The sequence below is a fragment of the Vipera ursinii genome (assembly GCF_947247035.1).
Source record: "Vipera ursinii genome assembly, chromosome: 2".
Taxonomy (NCBI): domain Eukaryota; kingdom Metazoa; phylum Chordata; class Lepidosauria; order Squamata; family Viperidae; genus Vipera; species Vipera ursinii.
This window is the reverse complement of record NC_139513.1, coordinates 188,014,756-188,034,317: the sequence shown is the minus strand read 5'-3', so window position 1 is coordinate 188,034,317 and position 19,562 is coordinate 188,014,756. Positions and strand designations below refer to the sequence as shown.

The following is a 19,562-nucleotide window of genomic DNA, read 5'->3' as shown; positions in this document are numbered from 1 at the left end:
GAAGTGGGGCTGTGCTAAGTGCCGCGGGTGCTTGAGGGCTGGGCTGAGCATTTGACCTCTGCACCACCGTCCAGCCCAACCCCGCATGGCCTGAGAGGAACAGTGAGGTTCCTCCAGCGGACCGTGCCTTGGCACGTGTCCTGGTCCCATGTCCTTCTGCCAGAGACCCTCATATCTGTCCCACTCCTGCCCAGGCCCCCATAGGCATCCTTGACGTGAACGATGTAGAGCTGGCCATGCCCACTCAGTCGGCCACACGCATTCCAACCATGGCCACCCTGGCCGCCACCCCCCCCCCAGGGCAACCACAATGCTGATGCGGCCTTCAGTGAAATTGAGTTTGACACCCCTGTGATAGATGAAACCCATCAAAAGAACTTCAAGGCAAGATTCTTCCTCAAAGAACATTTTGTTCAGGAAACAAAGTATCGGCACTATATAGTTGAACCCAAAAACTAAATTCCCTTTCCCCAGATACAAAGTAACAAAGTGCTATTCCCACCCCCAATAAGCTGTCATAAATCACATTCTCCAATTAGCCTACAAGCCGGCTTTCTCCCCAGCTCCTCAGCCTGTCAAAACGTTACCAGCTCATCCTTGGGTTCCCACAAAGCAGAGTTATTATAATGGCTAGGTGAGCTGAGCTTTCATCCCAATCCCTTCTGCACCTGATTTCTAAATACCAGAAAAAGCATGTTAAAGGAAAAGAGAATGGCTGCATTTTCATCAGTTGTCAGAGCAGGAACATCCAACGTTTACAGCATTGACACTGGCTTCTGAAGTGGGATATAGATATGTCAACAATATATTTGCATTTTGCAAACTTGACTGTTGCATTTTTGTGAAAAATGTGCTTTTCCCATATAATTTTGTGAATGCTGAACATTTTTTTCTTCCTCTAGGTAGCATGCTGGTTAATGGACCCTGAATCAAAAGAAGATTCCCTTCACAGTATGGTTGCCAATTTCCTTCCTCAGGATTTATTCTTGCTAGACAACATTGGAGCAGGCCAGGGAAATCAGAGCCTGGGTCTCAGTGCCAGTGCAGATCAGTCTGGACGTTACAGGGCATCTGTAGAGTCTGTTCTTGTCTTCCATATCATAGAAGAACTCCAGATTATACTACATAAGGATAACTTGCAAGGTAAAAACGCTATAGGACTGACATTATCATTTAACGAAAGGCATTAAATGATTAAAATTCATCCTGAGCTTCAAAATAATACATGTAAATTTTGCAGATTGTTATGTCACAATATTATATTTTGCTATCATAAAGGTTTCAGACAATCATGTTTTTGCATCCGAACACTATAAGCATCAACCGAAAATGAAATAGTGAATTGGGTGACATAGCAGTTAAACTCAAATGTTCTTTATGATTTGTAGATTTAGACCTTTTTATTTATTAATTAGCTTTTAATTTTCTAGTTTATTTCTTGATTACTTATTTTTTTGAGATTTTTAATAATGTGTTAGCATTCCAGTGTTTGGAGCATAAGTTCATCATCCTGCATTGTACGCATGCTCTGCAGAATACATAATTGAGGGTAAGTTGATAGGTGATGAGGTGGCAGGGTGAAAATCGGAGCAAGTAGTAGCTTTCATTCAAATGTCCTAAAATGCTAGCCGTAATATATTTTGCAGAATGTAACTAAAATTATATTTTGCTTCATTTGTCATTATTATAGATATTTTTCAGAAAGTGGAGATGCCGAATCAGTATTGCTTGGCCCTGCTGGAACTCAATGGCATAGGTTTCAGCACAGTAGAATGTGAGGCCCAGAAACATGTTATGGAAGCAAAATTGAATGAGATTGAGAATCGGATATACCAGCTGGCAGGTCACAGTTTCTCCTTGACCTGTCCAGATGATGTTGCTGAGGTATTGTGATGAACTTACATGAATAGATTATGTTTTGATTCAGACATCATCAATGAAATTTTGATTGGAAGAAGTTTGTTGCCTCTGTTTAACCAGTAAAGTTCTAATTGCTTCTGAAGAAAATGTTTTCTCAATGTTAGTTTTAAAATTATTTTTAAAATGTTTGCTTGTATTTTTCTATCGATTTTGCAATATATAAAGTAGAACAAACATTATCTAAAATCTTATCTCGCGGCGATGAGGATGGCAAGGTCTAATTACTTTGCTACCCTCATCGCATCCGCAGATACAAGCCCGGCCGCCCTGTTTAGGGTGACCCGCTCCCTCCTTAATCAGGAGGTGAGGGAGGAGCCCTTGCAGGGTTGTGCTGAGGAGTTTAGCCAACATCTGTCGGACAAAATCGCTCGGATTCGGACCGGTTTGGACTCCGACTGGGCAGAGTCTGACGATCAGGACATGGGCGGTCTTGTCGATGTTATCTGGGAGGAGTTCGATCCTGTGACTCCGGAAGAAGTGGACAGGATCATGGGGAAGCTGAGCTCCACCACGTGTTTATTGGACCCGTGCCCTTCCTGGCTGGTTTATGCGGCTCGGGAGGGGACACGAGGCTGGCTCCAGGTGGTGATATCTGCTTCCTTGAGCGAGGGTAGTTTCCCCGCCGCCTTGAAGGAGGCGGTGGTGAGACCTCTCCTCAAGAAGCCTGCCTTGGACCCAGCTGAATTAAACAACTTTCATCCGGTCTCCAACCTTCGCTTTCTTGCGAAGGTTGTTGAGAGCGTGGTGGCGCATCAGCTCCCTTTGGTCCTGGAAGAAGCTGACTATCTGGACCCGTACCAATCGTGTTTCAGGCCCGGGCACAGCACGGAGACGGCATTGGTCGCTGTGGTGAATGATCTCTGGAGGGCTCGGGACAGGGGTTGTTCCTCTGTCCTAGTCCTATTAGACCTCTCAGCGGCTTTTGATACCATTGACCATGGTATCCTGCTGCGACGTCTCAGGGGATTGGAGTGGGAGGCACGGTCCTTCAGTGGTTTTCCTCCTACCTCCTGGGACGCTCGCAGTCGGTGTTGGCAGGGGGACAGAGGTCGACCTCGAGGCCTCTCGTTTGCGGAGTTCCTCAGGGGTCGGTCCTCTCGCCTCTCCTGTTCAACATCTATATGAAGCCTCTGGGTGAGATCATTCATGGTTTTGGAGTTGGGTATCATCAGTATGCTGATGATACCCAGCTTTTCATTTCGACCCCAAACCACTCCAGTGATGCCCTCGACGTGATGTCCCGTTGCCTGGAGGCGGTCCGGGTCTGAATGGGGAGGAACAGGCTTCGGCTCAACCCTGACAAGACTGAGTGGCTGTGCGTGCCGGCATCTCGGGAAACTCAGATCATTCCATCTCTTACTATGGGGGTGAGTTATTACCCCCCGTAGATAGGGCTCGCAACTTGGGAGTCCTCCTAGATTCACAGCTTTTTTTAGAAGATTATATAGTAACTGTGACTAGGGGGGCCTTCGCCCAGGTTCGCCTGGTGCGCCAGTTGCGGCCCTATCTAGACTGGGATGCCTTGCGTACAGTCACTCATGCGCTCGTGACCTCTCGGTTAGACTACTGCAACGCTCTCTACATGGGGCTGCCCTTGAGGACCACTCGGAGGCTCCAACTGGTGCAGAATGCAGCCGCGCAAGTTGTGTTGGGGGTCTCCCGATACTCCCTTGTTACACCTCTGCTCCGTGAGTTGCATTGGCTTCCAGTTGCCTTCCGGATGAGATTCAAGGTGCTGGTAATGACCTATAAAGCCCTACATGGCATGGGTCCGGAGTACCTTAGGGAGCACCTGCGGCCGGCATCAACTTCCCTCCGCCCAGTGCGCTCCCACAGAGAGGGCCTCCTCAGGGTGCCACCAGTCAGGGAATGCCGACTGATGGCCCGCACGGGGAGGGTGTTGTCTGTGGGTGCGCCTGACCTTTGGAACCGTTTACTGGTTGAGCTCCGGATGGCTCCCGACCTTCGCTCCTTCCGACGTGATCTAAAAACCTATTTGTTTTAACAAGCCGGCCTGGTCTGATAGGTTTGGGGTTTTAATTATTGTTTTTAAGTAATTTATTTATTGTATTTGGGCACTATGGTTTAATCTGTTTTTAATTTTTGTATTTTGGTATTTTTGGTATTTATTGCCCTGTTCACTGCCCTGAGTCCTTCGGGAGAAGGGCGGTATACAAATAAAATAAATAAATAAATAAATAAAAAATAAATAAATAAATAAATAAATAAATAAATAAATAAATAAATAAATAAATAAATAAATAAAATCACAGCTTGTAGCAACTATTTAATAAAACACTTCAATTGGAATGCTTCTAATTGCTTGTAATTTCTTATGATTATAAGTTAAATTTCTTGGCTCAAAATTTATTGACTATTGTTGGTATGGGCCCATTCCTTTGTGCCTCTTAATTCATACCATAGACTATATCATTAAAAAAATGTAAGCATTCCAACTAGAAGAGTTCATTCAGTTCCACACACATTCGCACTTCTGTTACCTAGCTGGGTAATGAAATATCTGCAAGCAAACAATAAAGCTCATGGAGCACTAAGAAATTCACAGTTCAACCCTGAGCTATAAATATTCTCTTCTATTGGAAAGTTCATTCATTTACAGTATGTAATCCTAGATGAATATTTAAATAATGAATCTAGTAAGCATCATTCAAGGAAGTTTGTTGATTTTATCTGATTGTTTGCTGCTCAGAGTTGCCTTCAGTGATATGGTTTGACTATGCAAATTTGCTAAATTTTAAAAAGCAGATTCATCTATATATTCTTGGGGGGGGGGAAGGGAGGATGGAATCAGAAGCATCTTCAGTTTACCTTGGTTTATGTTGTCTCAATTAGTACATCTGCCACTACAGAGCACATTTGTCATTTGTTGATTTATTTCATTGCTCTGTTTTACTGTCATATTCAGAGACTCGGCGTCCTTTTATTTTATAGCTTAACACAGCCATGATTTTGGTGTGGTGCCATAGTGTTCCCAAAACACTTTTTGCTATCTGAGCTATTTTTTTGCTTATTTTTTAAAAATCATATTCTGCATTTTAAAAATAGTGATGAAATTCATTTAAACAACATTTAAAGCCTGAAACTTAATGATTAAAATTAGAACTCCTTTACAGCAGGGGTTCCCAATTCCCAGTCCTTGGACCAGTACTGGGCCATGGCATGCCAGCAACCAGTCCTCACAAGCAAGCAAAACTCCATCCGTGGAATGCAGGCAGCACACAAAACCACGCCCACTCTGGTCCACGGAAAAACCTCTCTCCACGTAACCGGTCGCTGGTGCCCAAAAGGTTGGGGACCTCTGCTCTACAGTTTGTTTAAAACTGTCAGTTCCTTAAAATTCTTAATGCAAGACCTCAATATTAGCTTAAAACAGATTGTAATTCTGTCTCTTGATTTATTTATTTTTTCGTGAGGATTCTGCTATTTTTTATTGCTTTTATGAAAACATATATTTAAACAAAAAAATACATATAAAAAACAAGACATAACATAGACAATACAATCAACAAAAATACAAAAAGAATACTTAACTTCCGTTATTCCTAATCTTTCTAATCAGTTTCAGGTGACTTCCTCAAGTCCCCCCTATCTGCGTTTCATCGTAAATCATCATTAGCAATTTCTATTTCATAATTTTAAATCATATTTAATATCTATCGATATTTAATTTCTTATCATTTAACAATCATTGTTTCATATTATCCTTAATACTAAACATTAAACTCTAAAACTACAACCTATAAACACTTCCAAGTCCATTTCAAACTAGTTGATATAACAATATTTCTTCAAATAGTCCTTGAATTTCTTCCAATCTTCTTCCACCGACTCTTCTCCCTGGTCACGGATTCTCCCAGTCAGCTCAGCGAGTTCCATATAGTCCATCATTTTCATCTGCCGTTCTTACACCGTTGGTATTTCTTGTGTCTTCCAATTCTTGGCTATCAAAATTCTCGCCGCTGTTGTGGCATACAGAAAGAAAGTGACATCTTTTTTGGGAATTTCTTTTCCGACTATACCCAATAAGAAGGCTTCTGATTTCTTAGTAAATGTGTTTTTCAAAACTTTCTTTAATTATAAATCTTTTCCCAGAAGTCCTTTACTATGGGGCAAGTCCACCACATGTGGTAAAAGGTTCCTTCTACAGCTTTACATTTCCAGCATTCATTATCATGTGTATGATAAATTTTTGCAAGTTTAACCGGTGTTAAATACCACCTATACATCATCTTCATCATATTTTCTTTCAAAACATTGCATGCTGTAAACTTAATACCCTTTTTCCACATCCTCTCCCAGTCCTCCATCATAAAGTTATGCCCTACATCATTAGCCCAATCAATCATCACTGATTTCACTTGTTCATCTTCTGTGTGCAACTCCAGCAATAAATTATACATCTTGGAAAGATTCTTTAATTTTGTATCTAACAGTAACGTTTCCAATTTGGATTTCTCTATTTGAAAACCTCTTTTTTATCCATTTTATACACTTCATTCATTTGGTAATATTGAAACCAATCATCAACATTATCTTTCAGCTGCTCATATGTTTTTATCTTGAATTGGTCTCCTTCTTGTACCAATATAGCCTTATATTTCAGCCACTTGGTTTCCATATTTGACCTTTTCTGGGTCTTAGCCTCTAGTGGTGAAATCCACCTGGGTGTTTTACTTTCTAACAGGTCTTTATATCTCATCCACACATTAATCAATGACTTTCTAATTGTATGATTTTTAAAGCCTTTGTGGACCTTTGTCTTATCGTACCATATATATGCATGCCATCCAAATACATTGTCAAAACCTTCCAAATCTAATACATCTGTATTCTCTAACACAAACCAATCTCTCAACCAGCAAAAAGCAGCAGCTTCAAAATAAAGTTTCAAATCTGGCAGGGAAAAGCCCCCTCTATCTTTTGAATCTGTTAATAGCTTGAACTTAATTCCAGGTTTTTTCCCCTGCCAGATAAATTTCAATAATACCTTTTGCCATTCTTTAAAACAATTCAACTTTTCAATAATTGGAAGTACTTGAAATAGAAACAACATTTTTGGCAATACATTCATCTTAACAACTGAAATTCGGCCCATCAAAGACAATTTCAAATTTGTCCAAATATCTAGATCTCTCTTAATTTCATTCCACATTTTGTCGTAATTATCTTTATACAAATTCAATTTTTTTGCCGTCATATTTACACCCAGATACTTCACCTTTTTTACACACATCAAATCAGTGGCTTCCTGTAACTTATTTTTTCCCTCTAATGACAGTTTTTCCCCTAAACCTTTGGTTTTACTCTTATTCAATTTAAAACCTGCAACATGTCCGAACTCTTGTATTATTTCCAGTGCTTTAATTGCACTGGTTTCTGGATCTTGTAACGTTAACACCAAATCGTCAGGAAAGGCTTTTAACTTATATTATTTCAAACCCACTACAATCCCTTTCACACCTTCCTCTTTCCTTATCATATTCAGCAAGACTTCCAGAACCGTAATAAACAACAGAGGGGAGAGTGGGCACCCTTGCCTGGGAACCTTTTCAAGTCTAATTTCCTCTGACACCACATTATTAACTATAATTTTTGCTTTTTGCTCAAAATAGATTGCATTTAAACCATTCATAAAACTCTGCCCAACCTCCATATTTTCAAAATTCTTCATAAAACTCCAAGAAATGTTGTCAAAGGCCTTCTCCGCATCAATAAACATTAACATAGCCTTACAGTTCTTTTTGACCTCTAACCTTTCCAAAATATCTACTATATTCCTAATATTATCCTTCATATGTCTACCAGGTAAAAAAACCTGCTTGATCATGATGAATAAGATCTTGAAGGACCTTCTTCAATCTTGTAGCCAAGATATTTGCAAAAATTTTGTAATCCACATTTAACGAGGAGATTGGGCGATAATTCTTTACTTGAGCTCTGTCTGTATCTGGTTTAGGTATCAGCGTAATAAATGCTTCTCTCCAGGTCTCAGGTGCCTTAACCCCCTCTAGTAATTCATTGCATACTTCCATCAGTGGCTGAATCAGCCAGTCTTTCAATGTCATAATATTTTGCTGTCAATCCATCAGGTCCTGGTGCCTTGCCAATTTGCATTTGATTAATTGCTGCCTCCAATTCTTGTCTTGTAATCCGGTAATTGAGTTAGGGTCCTTTTCTCTTCAGGAATTTTCTGCCATCCATATTTGTCCAATAACTGTTCTGTTTTAATTAAGTCCTCTTTTTCTTTCTTGTATAGCTGCTTATAATATTTCTGAAAACATTTCCTAATTTCTGCAGGGTTCTCAATAGTCTTTTCCTCTTGCGTTATCATAGTTATTGTACTTTGTTTCTGTCTCTTTTTCAGCTGCCAAGCTAGTAACTTGCCACATTTATTTGCCGATTCAAAAGACCTTTGCTTCATCATTTTTATTTTCCATTCAATTTCTTGATTAATTATCTGAGAGAATTGTGATTGAAGGGCTTTTATTTCTTTTTGAACCTGTTGATTCTTTGGATTACTCCTCAATTTTTTCTCTTTCTGTTTCAATTGGTTCAAGATGATATCTTTCTTTTCATTTTGGGCCTTCTTCCTTATTACATTCTGTTGAATCAAAAAACCTGGCTCTTGATTTTTGAAGGGTCACGGAAGGACACCAGGTGACATTCTGATATATCCAGGAGAGGGGGGGGGGGAGAGAGAGTGTTGGAATTTTTTTACCCAGTTTTGGGGATATTTAAATGATAGTGGGAAGCCTTGGGAGGCAAATTACTCAATTTCTATTTAGAACTTCCCCAAGTAGCCTGAATATTTGCATAGCACAAATACATAAAAGAAAAATAGTAAAAGAAAAAAGGTGTTAAAAACAGATAGAGTGAGAAAGAAAAAAAGAAGCAGCTTTGATCTTCTTTACAGCAGTTACAAATTTAAATCATGTTAATAATTTCTCCCATTTTAGAACTATATTGTATACCTTTGTTGCATATTCAACTGCTTTTAATCAGGAAATCCAGAAATTACCAGTTCATTTTTATCCATTTTTCCAAAAAGTCCATAAAGGATTTCCAGTCCTTTATAAAAGTACTCATGCCAAAGAAGCTAAAAATCTTATTGCTGAAATTCAGCCATTTTTGATGGCATGACCTTAGCATGTGTGAAGCTTACATGGACCCCTTCCCAAAGTTAATCTAAGTTAAAGAGATTCATCTTAGCCAGTTTTAGCATCGTATATTGTAGAATTAAAACAGATTTACAATAATACCTAACTAGAACTTTTAGTAAAAATTAAGAAAGCAACTCATCATTAATTTTTGTATTATATCTCTCTGCATTTCAGTGATGATAATCTATTTAAACATAAAAATGCAATTCAGTTTTAGATAAAACTTAGAAGGCCAGATCCTGAAGCTAAAACTCAAATACTTTGGCCACCTAATGAGAAGGAAGGACTCACTGGAGAAGAGCCTAATGCTGGGAAAGATTGAGGGCAAGAGAAGAAGGGGACGACAGAGAATGAGGTGGCTGGATGGAGTCACTGAAGCAGTAGGCGTGAGCTTAAATGGACTCCAGAAGATGGTAGAGGACAGGAAGACCTGGACGAATGTTGTGCATGGGGTTGCGATGGGTCGGACACGACTTCGCAACTAACAACAACAAGCACTATGAGGGTGCAGTTGTAAAAGTTTCAATCAGAATATTTGCATCATGTTAATAATTAAAATATAAAACATATTCAAATTTCATTTTTTTCCCCGAAAGAAAAACCTGCATCTCAATATGGGTCAAGAGAGAGAGACCCAAAGGCCTTCATAGTTGGTGAAGTGCTGAACAAGGACTAAGAAGAGTTCTGAGTGTTCAAGACCACACTTAATCATGGAAATTCTCTGGATGATTTTGGACAGAGCAGAAAACCATCTAGTTTACTCAGAAGTTGTTTAAAAGATTAAAACTGGATTATTATTAGACTCTCTGTTTTCTGCTCGTTGAGGGATAAGATATAAACATGTTTTGAAAAGTTGTGTTGAGCATTAAGATAAGATGCAATTGTATGATGCTGTGTTCTGTTTCAGGTATTATTTCTGGAGCAAAAGTTGCCATCAGACGGAGAACTAAAAATGCAAAAAGGCAAGAAAGTGTTGGGTTGTACTAGAAAAGCAACAACAAATAAGAATCGGGCCAGACTGAGTAAACAGTTCAGTACAACAAAGGTAGTTTTTATGTGATGTAACTTTGTGGAATCTCCATTTTATCCCCAAAGAAAGACTATACAGTATTTCTGCTTTGTTAATAATTTCCAATTTACATAATCATTCATCAGCCAGAATTTTTGAAAGAACAGGTTCTTCAAAATCATCTGGAGGAATTCTGTTTCTTTATAGAAGAACAGTCCTTAACAGCTTATTTCTATAAGTAATCCAATTGTCTATTTAAATTCTAGTGGACTACAGTTATACCCTCCTACCTTTTTGTCAGGGTCTAAAGCCGTGGCTGTGCCAGTCGGCTTGGGGCCCCAGTGGGGGATCAGCCCGATGGAGATGATTGATTGAGTAATAACAGATCCCACCTCCTCCCCCGCCTTCCCCCATGTGTTTTTAGTTTTAATGTTTGTTTTTAACTTTTTAGGTTTTATGTAACTATAAGCCGCCCAGAGTTATCCTGTGGTAAGATGGGCGGCCAATAAATTTTATAAATGTATAAACAAACAAACAAATAAATTAGGTGCTTGATTCATCCTTTACTTTAAAACTTAGATGTCTTATATGTAAATATTCTCAATCATCAATGCTTTCCATACTTTCCTATCATCCTCAAATTTAATTTAGCAGTAGTCTGTTCCTGTTACATGGAATGGTTTTTTTCTTTTCAGTAAGCATTTCACATAACTATTAAGAAAATTTCCAGTTCCTTTGGTATTTTTTATACTTGGCTTGCAAAACGGAGACCTTATGATGACACAGATTTCAGAATTGACTCCTTCAGAATTTCCTCTAGAATCTATTTGCCATGGAGGATACCACAGACACATGTGACATGGAAAAGATTTGTTATATGTCTAGAATATGTTGAAAGTTCCCTCAGTGAACAGACTGACAGAGTGAGTGTCAAAGCATTCTGCAGAGGGGATAGGGAATAATGATCCTCCATGAGACAAAAATATACAAAGTATACAAAACTATACAAAGATGATTAGGGGACTGGAGGCTAAAACATATAAGGAATGGTTGCTGGAATTGGGTATGTCTAGTTTAATGAAGAGAAGGATTAGGGGGGACATGATAGCAGTGTTCCAATATCTCAGGGGCTACCACAAAGAAGAGGGAGTCAAGCTATTCTCCAAAGCACCTGAAGGTAAGACAAGAAGCAACGGATGGAAACTAATCAAGGAGAGAAGCAACCTAGAACTAAGGAGAAACTTCCTGACAGTTAGAACAATTAACCAGTGGAACATCCTGCCTCCAGAAGTGGTGAATGCTCCAACACTGGAAGTTTTTAAGAAAAGACTGAACAGCCATTTGTCTGAAATGGTATACAGTTTCCTGCCTGAGCAGGGGGTTGGACTAGATGACCTCCAAGGTCCCTTCCAACTTTTTTTTATTGTTGTTGTTACTACTATTTGCTAATCAAGAAAAGGCATTTATATTACTTAACAATAAATAAAATGACAACACTTTAATCTTGGCTGCTAGTTTTATTCAGTACAAATAAAGAATATGTATTTGCTCAAACCAACTGGTAATTTAGAAAGATAGTATTCTAATGATTGTCCCAAGTAAATGGTCATGAAATTTTCAAATAATCTTGTAAACAGAAAAACATTTAATTGGTTTGTCTTATTATTTATTTCTATAGGATGTTTTAGAAAAATTGAAGAAATTGCACCCTTTGCCTGGCCTGATTTTAGAATGGAGAAAGATCACTAATGCAATAACTAAAGTGATATTTCCACTACAGAGGGAGAAACTTTTCAACCCTGTCCTAGGAATGGAAAGAATCTATCCTGTTTCTCAATTTCAAAGTGCTACAGGTAGCAAGTTATTATCCTAGCAAATTTAACAATTATTTGCAGACTATGCACCCCCCACACACTTTGGTTGCTGAAGACTGATAGCATATTTTCCTTTCATTTTGAGGCAAGAAATGTTTACAAATGTATGAAATGTGGAATGTTCTCTAAAATAAGCATACAAAAGTCTTACAATACAAAACCTATCACCTCTTGCCCTCAAAGTTTTAACAAAATCTCCTTTCACCATGCAAGCCTGCAATCCACATATCCATCACAAACTCACTTTTTTATGATTCTCTGTCTGACTCAACCATGAGACCATCTTTCAACTTCCAAGCCTACATTTATCTTTGCTCTGTTTGTAGGCCGCATAAGCTTCAGAGAACCCAATATACAGAATGTACCTAAAGACTTTGAGATTGAAATGCCAACAATGGTTGAAGAGAGCCCACCTTTTCAGAAACAACACAGTATTTTAAGAAGCAGGTAAAAATATAGTAAATTATTTTTGCTTTTTAAAATTTTAGTTTCAGTTCTTAGATTTTTGGGTCACATTTCTGAAAAGACATGAGCTATCAGACTTACATTAGATACACATTCTGCTTGTACTTATTGATTGTGTTTACCACACTTATATCTCACCTTTTTATTAGAAACTCACCTTAGCTCAGGGGTCTTCAAACTCGGCCCTCTTATGACTCATGGACTTCAACTCCCAGAATTCCTCAGCCAGGCACACTGGCTGAGGAATTCTGGGAGTTGAAGTCCATGAGTCATAAAAGGGCCGAGTTTGAAGACCCCTGCTAGCTCATATGATAAATACAGCTGAGACATAGCAACTTGTCTAAAGGAGCTAAAAATAAGCTAGAATTAGCATTGTGGGAAGATTATTGATGAACAGTGGAAGATCAAAAGATGTAGAAATATTTCAAATTTTAAGACCAATAACCCTTAGACTAAAAGATTGATTGGTTTGATTGACTAACTAATGTAAAATGGTTTCTGTAGCCTAGAAAAGAAAATCTGGAGCAGCAGTGGTAGTGAGAGTCAGAAATCCAAAAATGTTGGCAGTGTGAATAGATGCTCTTCACTGCCTTTTCACCAGGTTTAGTCACTAGGGATAGAGAAGAGGAAACAACCAATTGTTGGTTGAAATTCAGATGGTTCTGAATGGGTTGGAAGGCAGTTAAGAAGTGTGTCACCGAAGCCCAGTAGATAAAGGCCTCTGGGTAGGGAAGCTTCATGGATAGACCTCTGATGACACCAACCCTCCAGTTGAGACTGTGACTTCATGAACCAGAAAAGAAGGCTTGCAAGTACTATTTGCTTGTCACTATTTGGATGCTCCCCTCCCCCTGAAAATCAGTTTGAGGAAAGCCCTGGCTAATAAACCCATTTATAATTCCTTAAAAAAAATCCCTCTAAATTTGGGGAGGCACTCATTTGATCCATTAAATCTCAACACTAAAGAAAATTTGGGTGAAAATTTGTACTTCATCCAGAGCAGGGGTGTCAAATTGCCAGCCCAAGGGCCAGTTTCATTATACTGAAGCCGCACCCACCCAATTGCCAGCAATGCAAAAAGAGTCCCGATACATCACGTGATGTGGCGGGTTTGACACCCGTGATCCACAGAAATGATACAATATGCTCCATAAGACTATGGCTCCCAGAGAAGACACAAACTGAAAATATTGGCCACTGCTGATTTGAACATTAATGGCAATAAGCAGCAAGTATATTTTGCATTTATTCGCTACACATTAATTGTTGAATTGTATAGAAATAAGCAATAAGCCAAGTTTTAATTTAAAAACATATTTTATAGATATGGAAAACATTCTGTGTTACCATGTGGAACTAAGATTCAAACTGAAGAAATATCAAACAGGAAGAAAATACTATTTTCTGTTAGTATGAGACATGCCTTTGTACCATTTCCAGGTAATGCCTTAAAATTATTTTGACTTGATTTGCACTTAATGACCACACATGATTTGCTTAACAACAGCAACTGCCATCTGCTTGAATCACTGAACCTCATTCTGGTCCATTCAGATTAATTTACATATTATTTTCAAACACATCCTTTCTTCCTTTAAAACTTTCACTCTCTGTCAGACTTTAACAGCCCTTCCCCTTCAACATTAGAAAAGGAGAAACATAATTTTGGTGACAATCACATTATTTTTTTATTCATAAAAAAATATTGCATTCATCTATGATTTTAATAAAATTTCAATGCTTAGAATTCCACAACCGAAATCCCATCAAGCATTTTTCTATAAAATAGATGCCCATTCTTTTTATCAAAAATGTTCTAGGCCTGCCTTAGACAAGAAAACCAGCTAAGTGAGTTTGGGCGAGTCACACACTCGTGGAAGAGGCAGGAGGATTAGATATGTTTGCCACCTTAAATTATAAATATACAAAAAGGAAGATAAAAATCTAACAATAATAATAATATAATGAGAACATGGGCTGCAGTCCTTAAGTCACTAAGGTCTTATTGTAAATCATGTGGACAGCCATTTTTTTTTTTCAGAAACACGGCGATAGGTTTTTTAGAAATTTCACCATTCATTATCTCTTACCTGCAAATAGTGTTGGTGTTGTTTATCCATTTTCTAATGATCAGTTCACCCAATAAATTTTTGTACTCTTAATAATAATAATAGAACGGTATAAAAATTTATCAATAATACAATGAACATTTTAGTATTAATGACATTTTATTATTACTTATATTTAATATATTAGTGCCTCTGCCACATGTTGATGTTTCACAGTATAAATTTTTGGGTTTAATAATAAGATAACACATAGGAGCCTTTTTTGAAATATATATTTAAAAAAATTCTTAGTATAAAATAAAAATAAAGACAATGGAAAAAAGGGAAAGGAAAGGAGAAAGACGGGGTAGAATAAGGGGAGGAGAAATAAAACAAAACAAAAAGCAGTAACTTCTAACTTTTTCGGTGCAGTAAGAAACAATGAAGTTATATCGGCTTTTTTAGTTATACCACATACTGTTGTAATTATTAGCTATTTCTGTAGCAATTACCCAGTTAATTGTCAAAACACAAAGTCAAAATTTTATTTTTTTCTATTTCACACAGAAAGTCCAAAATTAGTTTCCAAGTTACCACAAAACTGTTTTCATTCTTGTCCCTAATTAGCGGAGTCAGCTTCTCCGCCAGTTCCATCATCTTTTCAATCCATTCTTCCATTGCGGCAGTTGAAACTTCTTTCCATTTCTGGATGTATAAAATTCTTGCAGCTATCAATATGTGTAGTAACAACGTTCTAGTTTTTTTCCAATATATCTAATTAGTCTGAAAAGAAAAAAAATCCAGTTTCCATTGTAAGTCCATTTTAAATTTTTCCTGAATTAAACCATGGATTTGTACCCAATATTTCTTTGCTTTGTCACATGTATATGATAAAAAGTGCTCTCCTTACACTTACACTTGCAACAAGTATTTGAAACACCCTTATACGTCTTTGCTGGTTTATTTGGCATTAAATACCACCAGTACATCATTTTATAGATATTCTCTTTAAGATTATAATTCAATATGAATTATAGTTCTTTAACCCAGGTGTCCGCAACCTTTCTGACTTGACAGACCAGGGTGGGGGGGGGGAGAGGGAATGGTTCTGTATGAGCGGTGGGCACGCATGCTCTCCGCTCGCACAAATGGAGCTTCACCTGCTTATGTGTGTGCCTGCTGCTCACAGAAGTGGAGCTGCACCCGCTGTCTTCCCCACTCTTTGTGTGGCTCGGTTCCAAATAGCCCATGGCCCAAGGGCTGGTGACCCCTGCTTTAACCCACATATTTTCCTATTGCTCTAGTTTTGTATTATAACCAGAATTTCTTGCTCCCTGTATCAGACTATGTTTAACATATTCATTTTCTAGGTTTAACTATAGCAACCGTTTACAAACCTTGGCTATAAGATATACATCATTACTACAGACTATCATTTCAAGTTTATTTTTAGCAGCTTCAAAACGATGATTTTTGTCATCCAGAGTAAATCTATCTTTCAATTGTCGATAGGTGAACAAGTAACATGTAGGGCTTTCTAGTTCCAAACCAGCACATTTTAAGAGTTGTATGTACTTGGTATTTTCCTTACTTAAGATACTTATACTTTGGAAAAGTTTCAGATCTTTCTTCTTTACTACCGTCTACATAGAGCACTGTTGAGGAAGAGATATAATTTAGCTTTTTGTGTTTGTGCACAGACTTCATTCTGGGCAAAAAATGTAAAGATATGACACTTAACCTTTTCTGAATTGTATTTAACTGGATTATTACAATATAATATGATCTACATCATGGGATAAACCTGTTGAAACCGAAATAGGAACTTACACATATCGATGTATCTTTCACTTGAAAGATTATTAAGGGAGAGAAAGAAGCTCATATTTGTCATTTCAAGGAAATCACTTAATCTAGAAATTGTTTTGCATGATTGACCATAGGTGGCTTGATCTTGGCTGCTGATTACTCTCAGCTTGAGTTAAGAATCCTTGCTCATTTTTGTTCTGATGATCGGCTACTCCGGGCCTTTGATAACAACGTTGATGTCTTTAGAAGCATTGCAGCTGAGTGGAAGAACATTAACCCTGAAGAGGTTGGGAATGATTTAAGGCAACAAGCTAAGCAGGTAGTTTTAAAAATGTATATCTTTTTCCTGAGATATCAATTTAGTTGAACATTTTTTTACCTTTCTCTATGCCTGTGATTAATATCTAATATTTAATCAGGTATATAATATAAATTTTATTTCATGTTTGGTGTATATGAAATTTCTAGTAAGTTTAATATTAAGAGTATCATAGTTGAAAATTAAGCATCATAGTATTCCATTAAATATGTAATGTAATTAAAAACAGATTTACTGCAAAATAGAACTGTGAGGTAGACATTTTACTTTAGCCACTAAGCTGCGAGCATATTTCATATACCAGAACACCAATGTTATGTTTTATTATTGGGTAGATCTGCAATATTTTTCAAGATCATGTTTAGGAAATCTAGGAAACCTATCCCATTAAGAACTGCCCAATTCCTAATGCAGATAATCCTTGACTATCATTCATTCAGCGACAATTCAAAGTTATGGTGTCCCTGAATAAGGGACTTATGACAGAAATTGCAGTGCCCCCACTGTCACACGATCAAAATGTGGGTGTTTGGTCACCTGCACTTTTAACCACAGAGCATTTCAACTCCTATCAACTCCTCACCCAATCTCTGGCTTTTTGGCTACCAGGCCAAGGCCTGTTTCAAATCGGGCCCCATTGGCTGTGGGCAAGAGTGCGTGAAGCTCCACTTGCGCATGCAAAGGGCGCTTGAGTGGAGGGTGCTTGTGCTCGCTCATGAAGCTTCACTCTCTGCTCGTGCAAGTGGAGCTTCATGAACAGAAGTGTCCGCCCTGAGCGTAAGTGCAGCTTTGCTCATGAGCACAAGTGCCCTCCGCTCACATGCAGAGCTCCATTCGTGAAAGTGGAGGGTGCATGCATCCATCGCTCACACCAATGGAGCTGTGCATGCATGCACATGCTGCTCCAACAGACATCCCTGCACCAGGCTGGGCAGCCAAGGTGGAAAGGTTTGGGACCGCTGGGTTACCCCACATAGCAGAAGTGGCAGCAGTGGGGCTACAAAAAGAGATCTTCCAAAACCTCAGAGAAGGCCACACTTGGCTTTTTCCAAATTGTACATGGCCTTCTCACAATGCTTTGGAAGGCTTCTGAGGCCTTCTGAAGCATGGCAAGAAAGTTCACAGGATTTGGAGAAGAAGGCCTGGAGCAGCCAGCAGCTGCCTTGCATAGGGTCAACAGCAGCAGGAGGAAAAGAAGACAACAAAACTCAACTGAGGAGGTAGAGTAGCTAGGACTGGGTTGGGGCAGCTAAGGTTTCCTGGGGTGCTGCGGCTTTGCACCATGCTGCTGGGGTTTCCTAAGGCACTGCTGCGCTTTGCACTGTGCTAATGGAGTGGCTGGAACTTCCTGGGGCACTATGGCCTTGTGCTGTGCTGCTGGAGCTTCCCAGGGCCCTGCATCTTTGTGTCAAGCAATTGGGGTGACTGGAGCTTTGCACCGCAGTGCTGATGCAAAAGGTGCCTGAGTCTTTCCTGCGGCTCGGGGTTTCTTGCAACCTTAGAACTTTAGCATTGCCAAAAAGCCTCTGAGCCACAGCATGACAGAGAGCCGCAGGGTTCTGGAGCCGCTTGTCACCTTATCAAGGTTTGAGGCTAGGAGGGACTAAACCTGGAATGGCTTGGATTGGGATGGGCCATTGGCTATCAAATGATGGAATTCAGTAAACAACAGTAAAAGTGAGTGCCAGGATTGCTGTTGCTAAGCAATGCAGTCACATGATGATATTTTACCATCACATTGCTTAGTGGTCAAAATTCTGTTCCCAATTGTGGTTATAACCAGTACCTTTCTCTTTCCTTTCATCTTTTTCTTGTTTACTTTCCTTATCTCTTATGTCTCCTCAACTGGCAGAATCCTTCCTTTCCTTAAATAGAAAAGATCTTGCTTGCTGGCTGAGAGCAGAGAGATCTTTATGGCATGGTGGCAGATCCAACTTTCCTCTAACCCTAACCCTATATTGAATACAATGTATATTATAAAAATAACTGGGTTTTGACCATAATCAACATTGTTAGGTTTGTTAGGTATTTATCATATGTAGCAAGCGTGTAAAGTTTAGAAGTTTCAAAATCTTTAGATGAGGCTGACAGAAGGCAGAAGAAATGAAGAGGGGAAATGTAAATAATATTTGAGTCTTCCAATTAACTAGATTCCAAAATAGGATGTGTGGATTGAGGTTGTAAATGCCAAGAATGTTTGTCAAGTTGTCCCAGTTCTTTCTCATATATTTCTTGGCATAAGAGTAGGATATAAATTAAATAAATGAACCCTAACAGTCCACCACATCAAAAGGAGAGCTTCTGTGTATGTAAGTCCCCAAAGAGGCAACGTAGGCATTTTTCTGCTTTTCTTCTAATTATTGTACTGGGAGGATTTATAGACAACACTGTAGACTTCTGCAGCTTTAATAAGTAGTTTTCCTCTCTTCTGTGTTTGGCAGTTGTGTTTCTGCTTCTATTCTCTTAAAATGTCAACATAATGTTGTATGCTGCCCAAAATCTTTTGTTTGTGAGATGAGTGGCTGTATAAATTGGTTTAATAAATAAGCAAATAAATAAATAATCACCCTTCTTCTACTTTTCTGAATTGGTATTCTTTTTTTCCCTGCCATATGAAACTAAACTTTTTAATTTTAATTTTAGTACTGCTTTACAAAGCCCTAGTAAGACCAGACCTGGAATACTGCAGCCAATTTTTGGTCACCATATCACAAAAAAGATGTTGAGAGTTTGGAAAAAATTCAGAAAAGAGCAACTATGATGAGGAGGCTAAAACATACGAAGAATGGCTGCAGGACATGGATTTGGCTAGTCTAAAGAAAAGAAGAAATAGGGGAGACATGATAGCAGTGTTCCAGAATTTGAGGGGCTGCCACAAGGCAGAGGGGGTCAGGTTGTTTACCAGAGCACCAGAGGGAAGGACGAGAAACTGGCTGG

General features: G+C 38.7%; 1 protein-coding gene across 1 annotated transcript in view; it reads left to right on the top strand.

Annotated features, from left to right (window-relative positions):
• The window catches only part of POLQ (DNA polymerase theta), a gene marked incomplete at its 5' end in the record, with an annotated part of 84,263 nt that overhangs the window by 57,465 nt on the left and 7,236 nt on the right, over positions 1–19,562 (top strand). Inside the window, 7 exon segments of the mRNA XM_083353467.1 lie at positions 903–1,143; positions 1,691–1,884; positions 10,009–10,146; positions 11,789–11,963; positions 12,311–12,431; positions 13,774–13,889; positions 16,441–16,625. Coding sequence (XP_083209593.1) covers positions 903–1,143; positions 1,691–1,884; positions 10,009–10,146; positions 11,789–11,963; positions 12,311–12,431; positions 13,774–13,889; positions 16,441–16,625 — 1,170 coding nt within the window.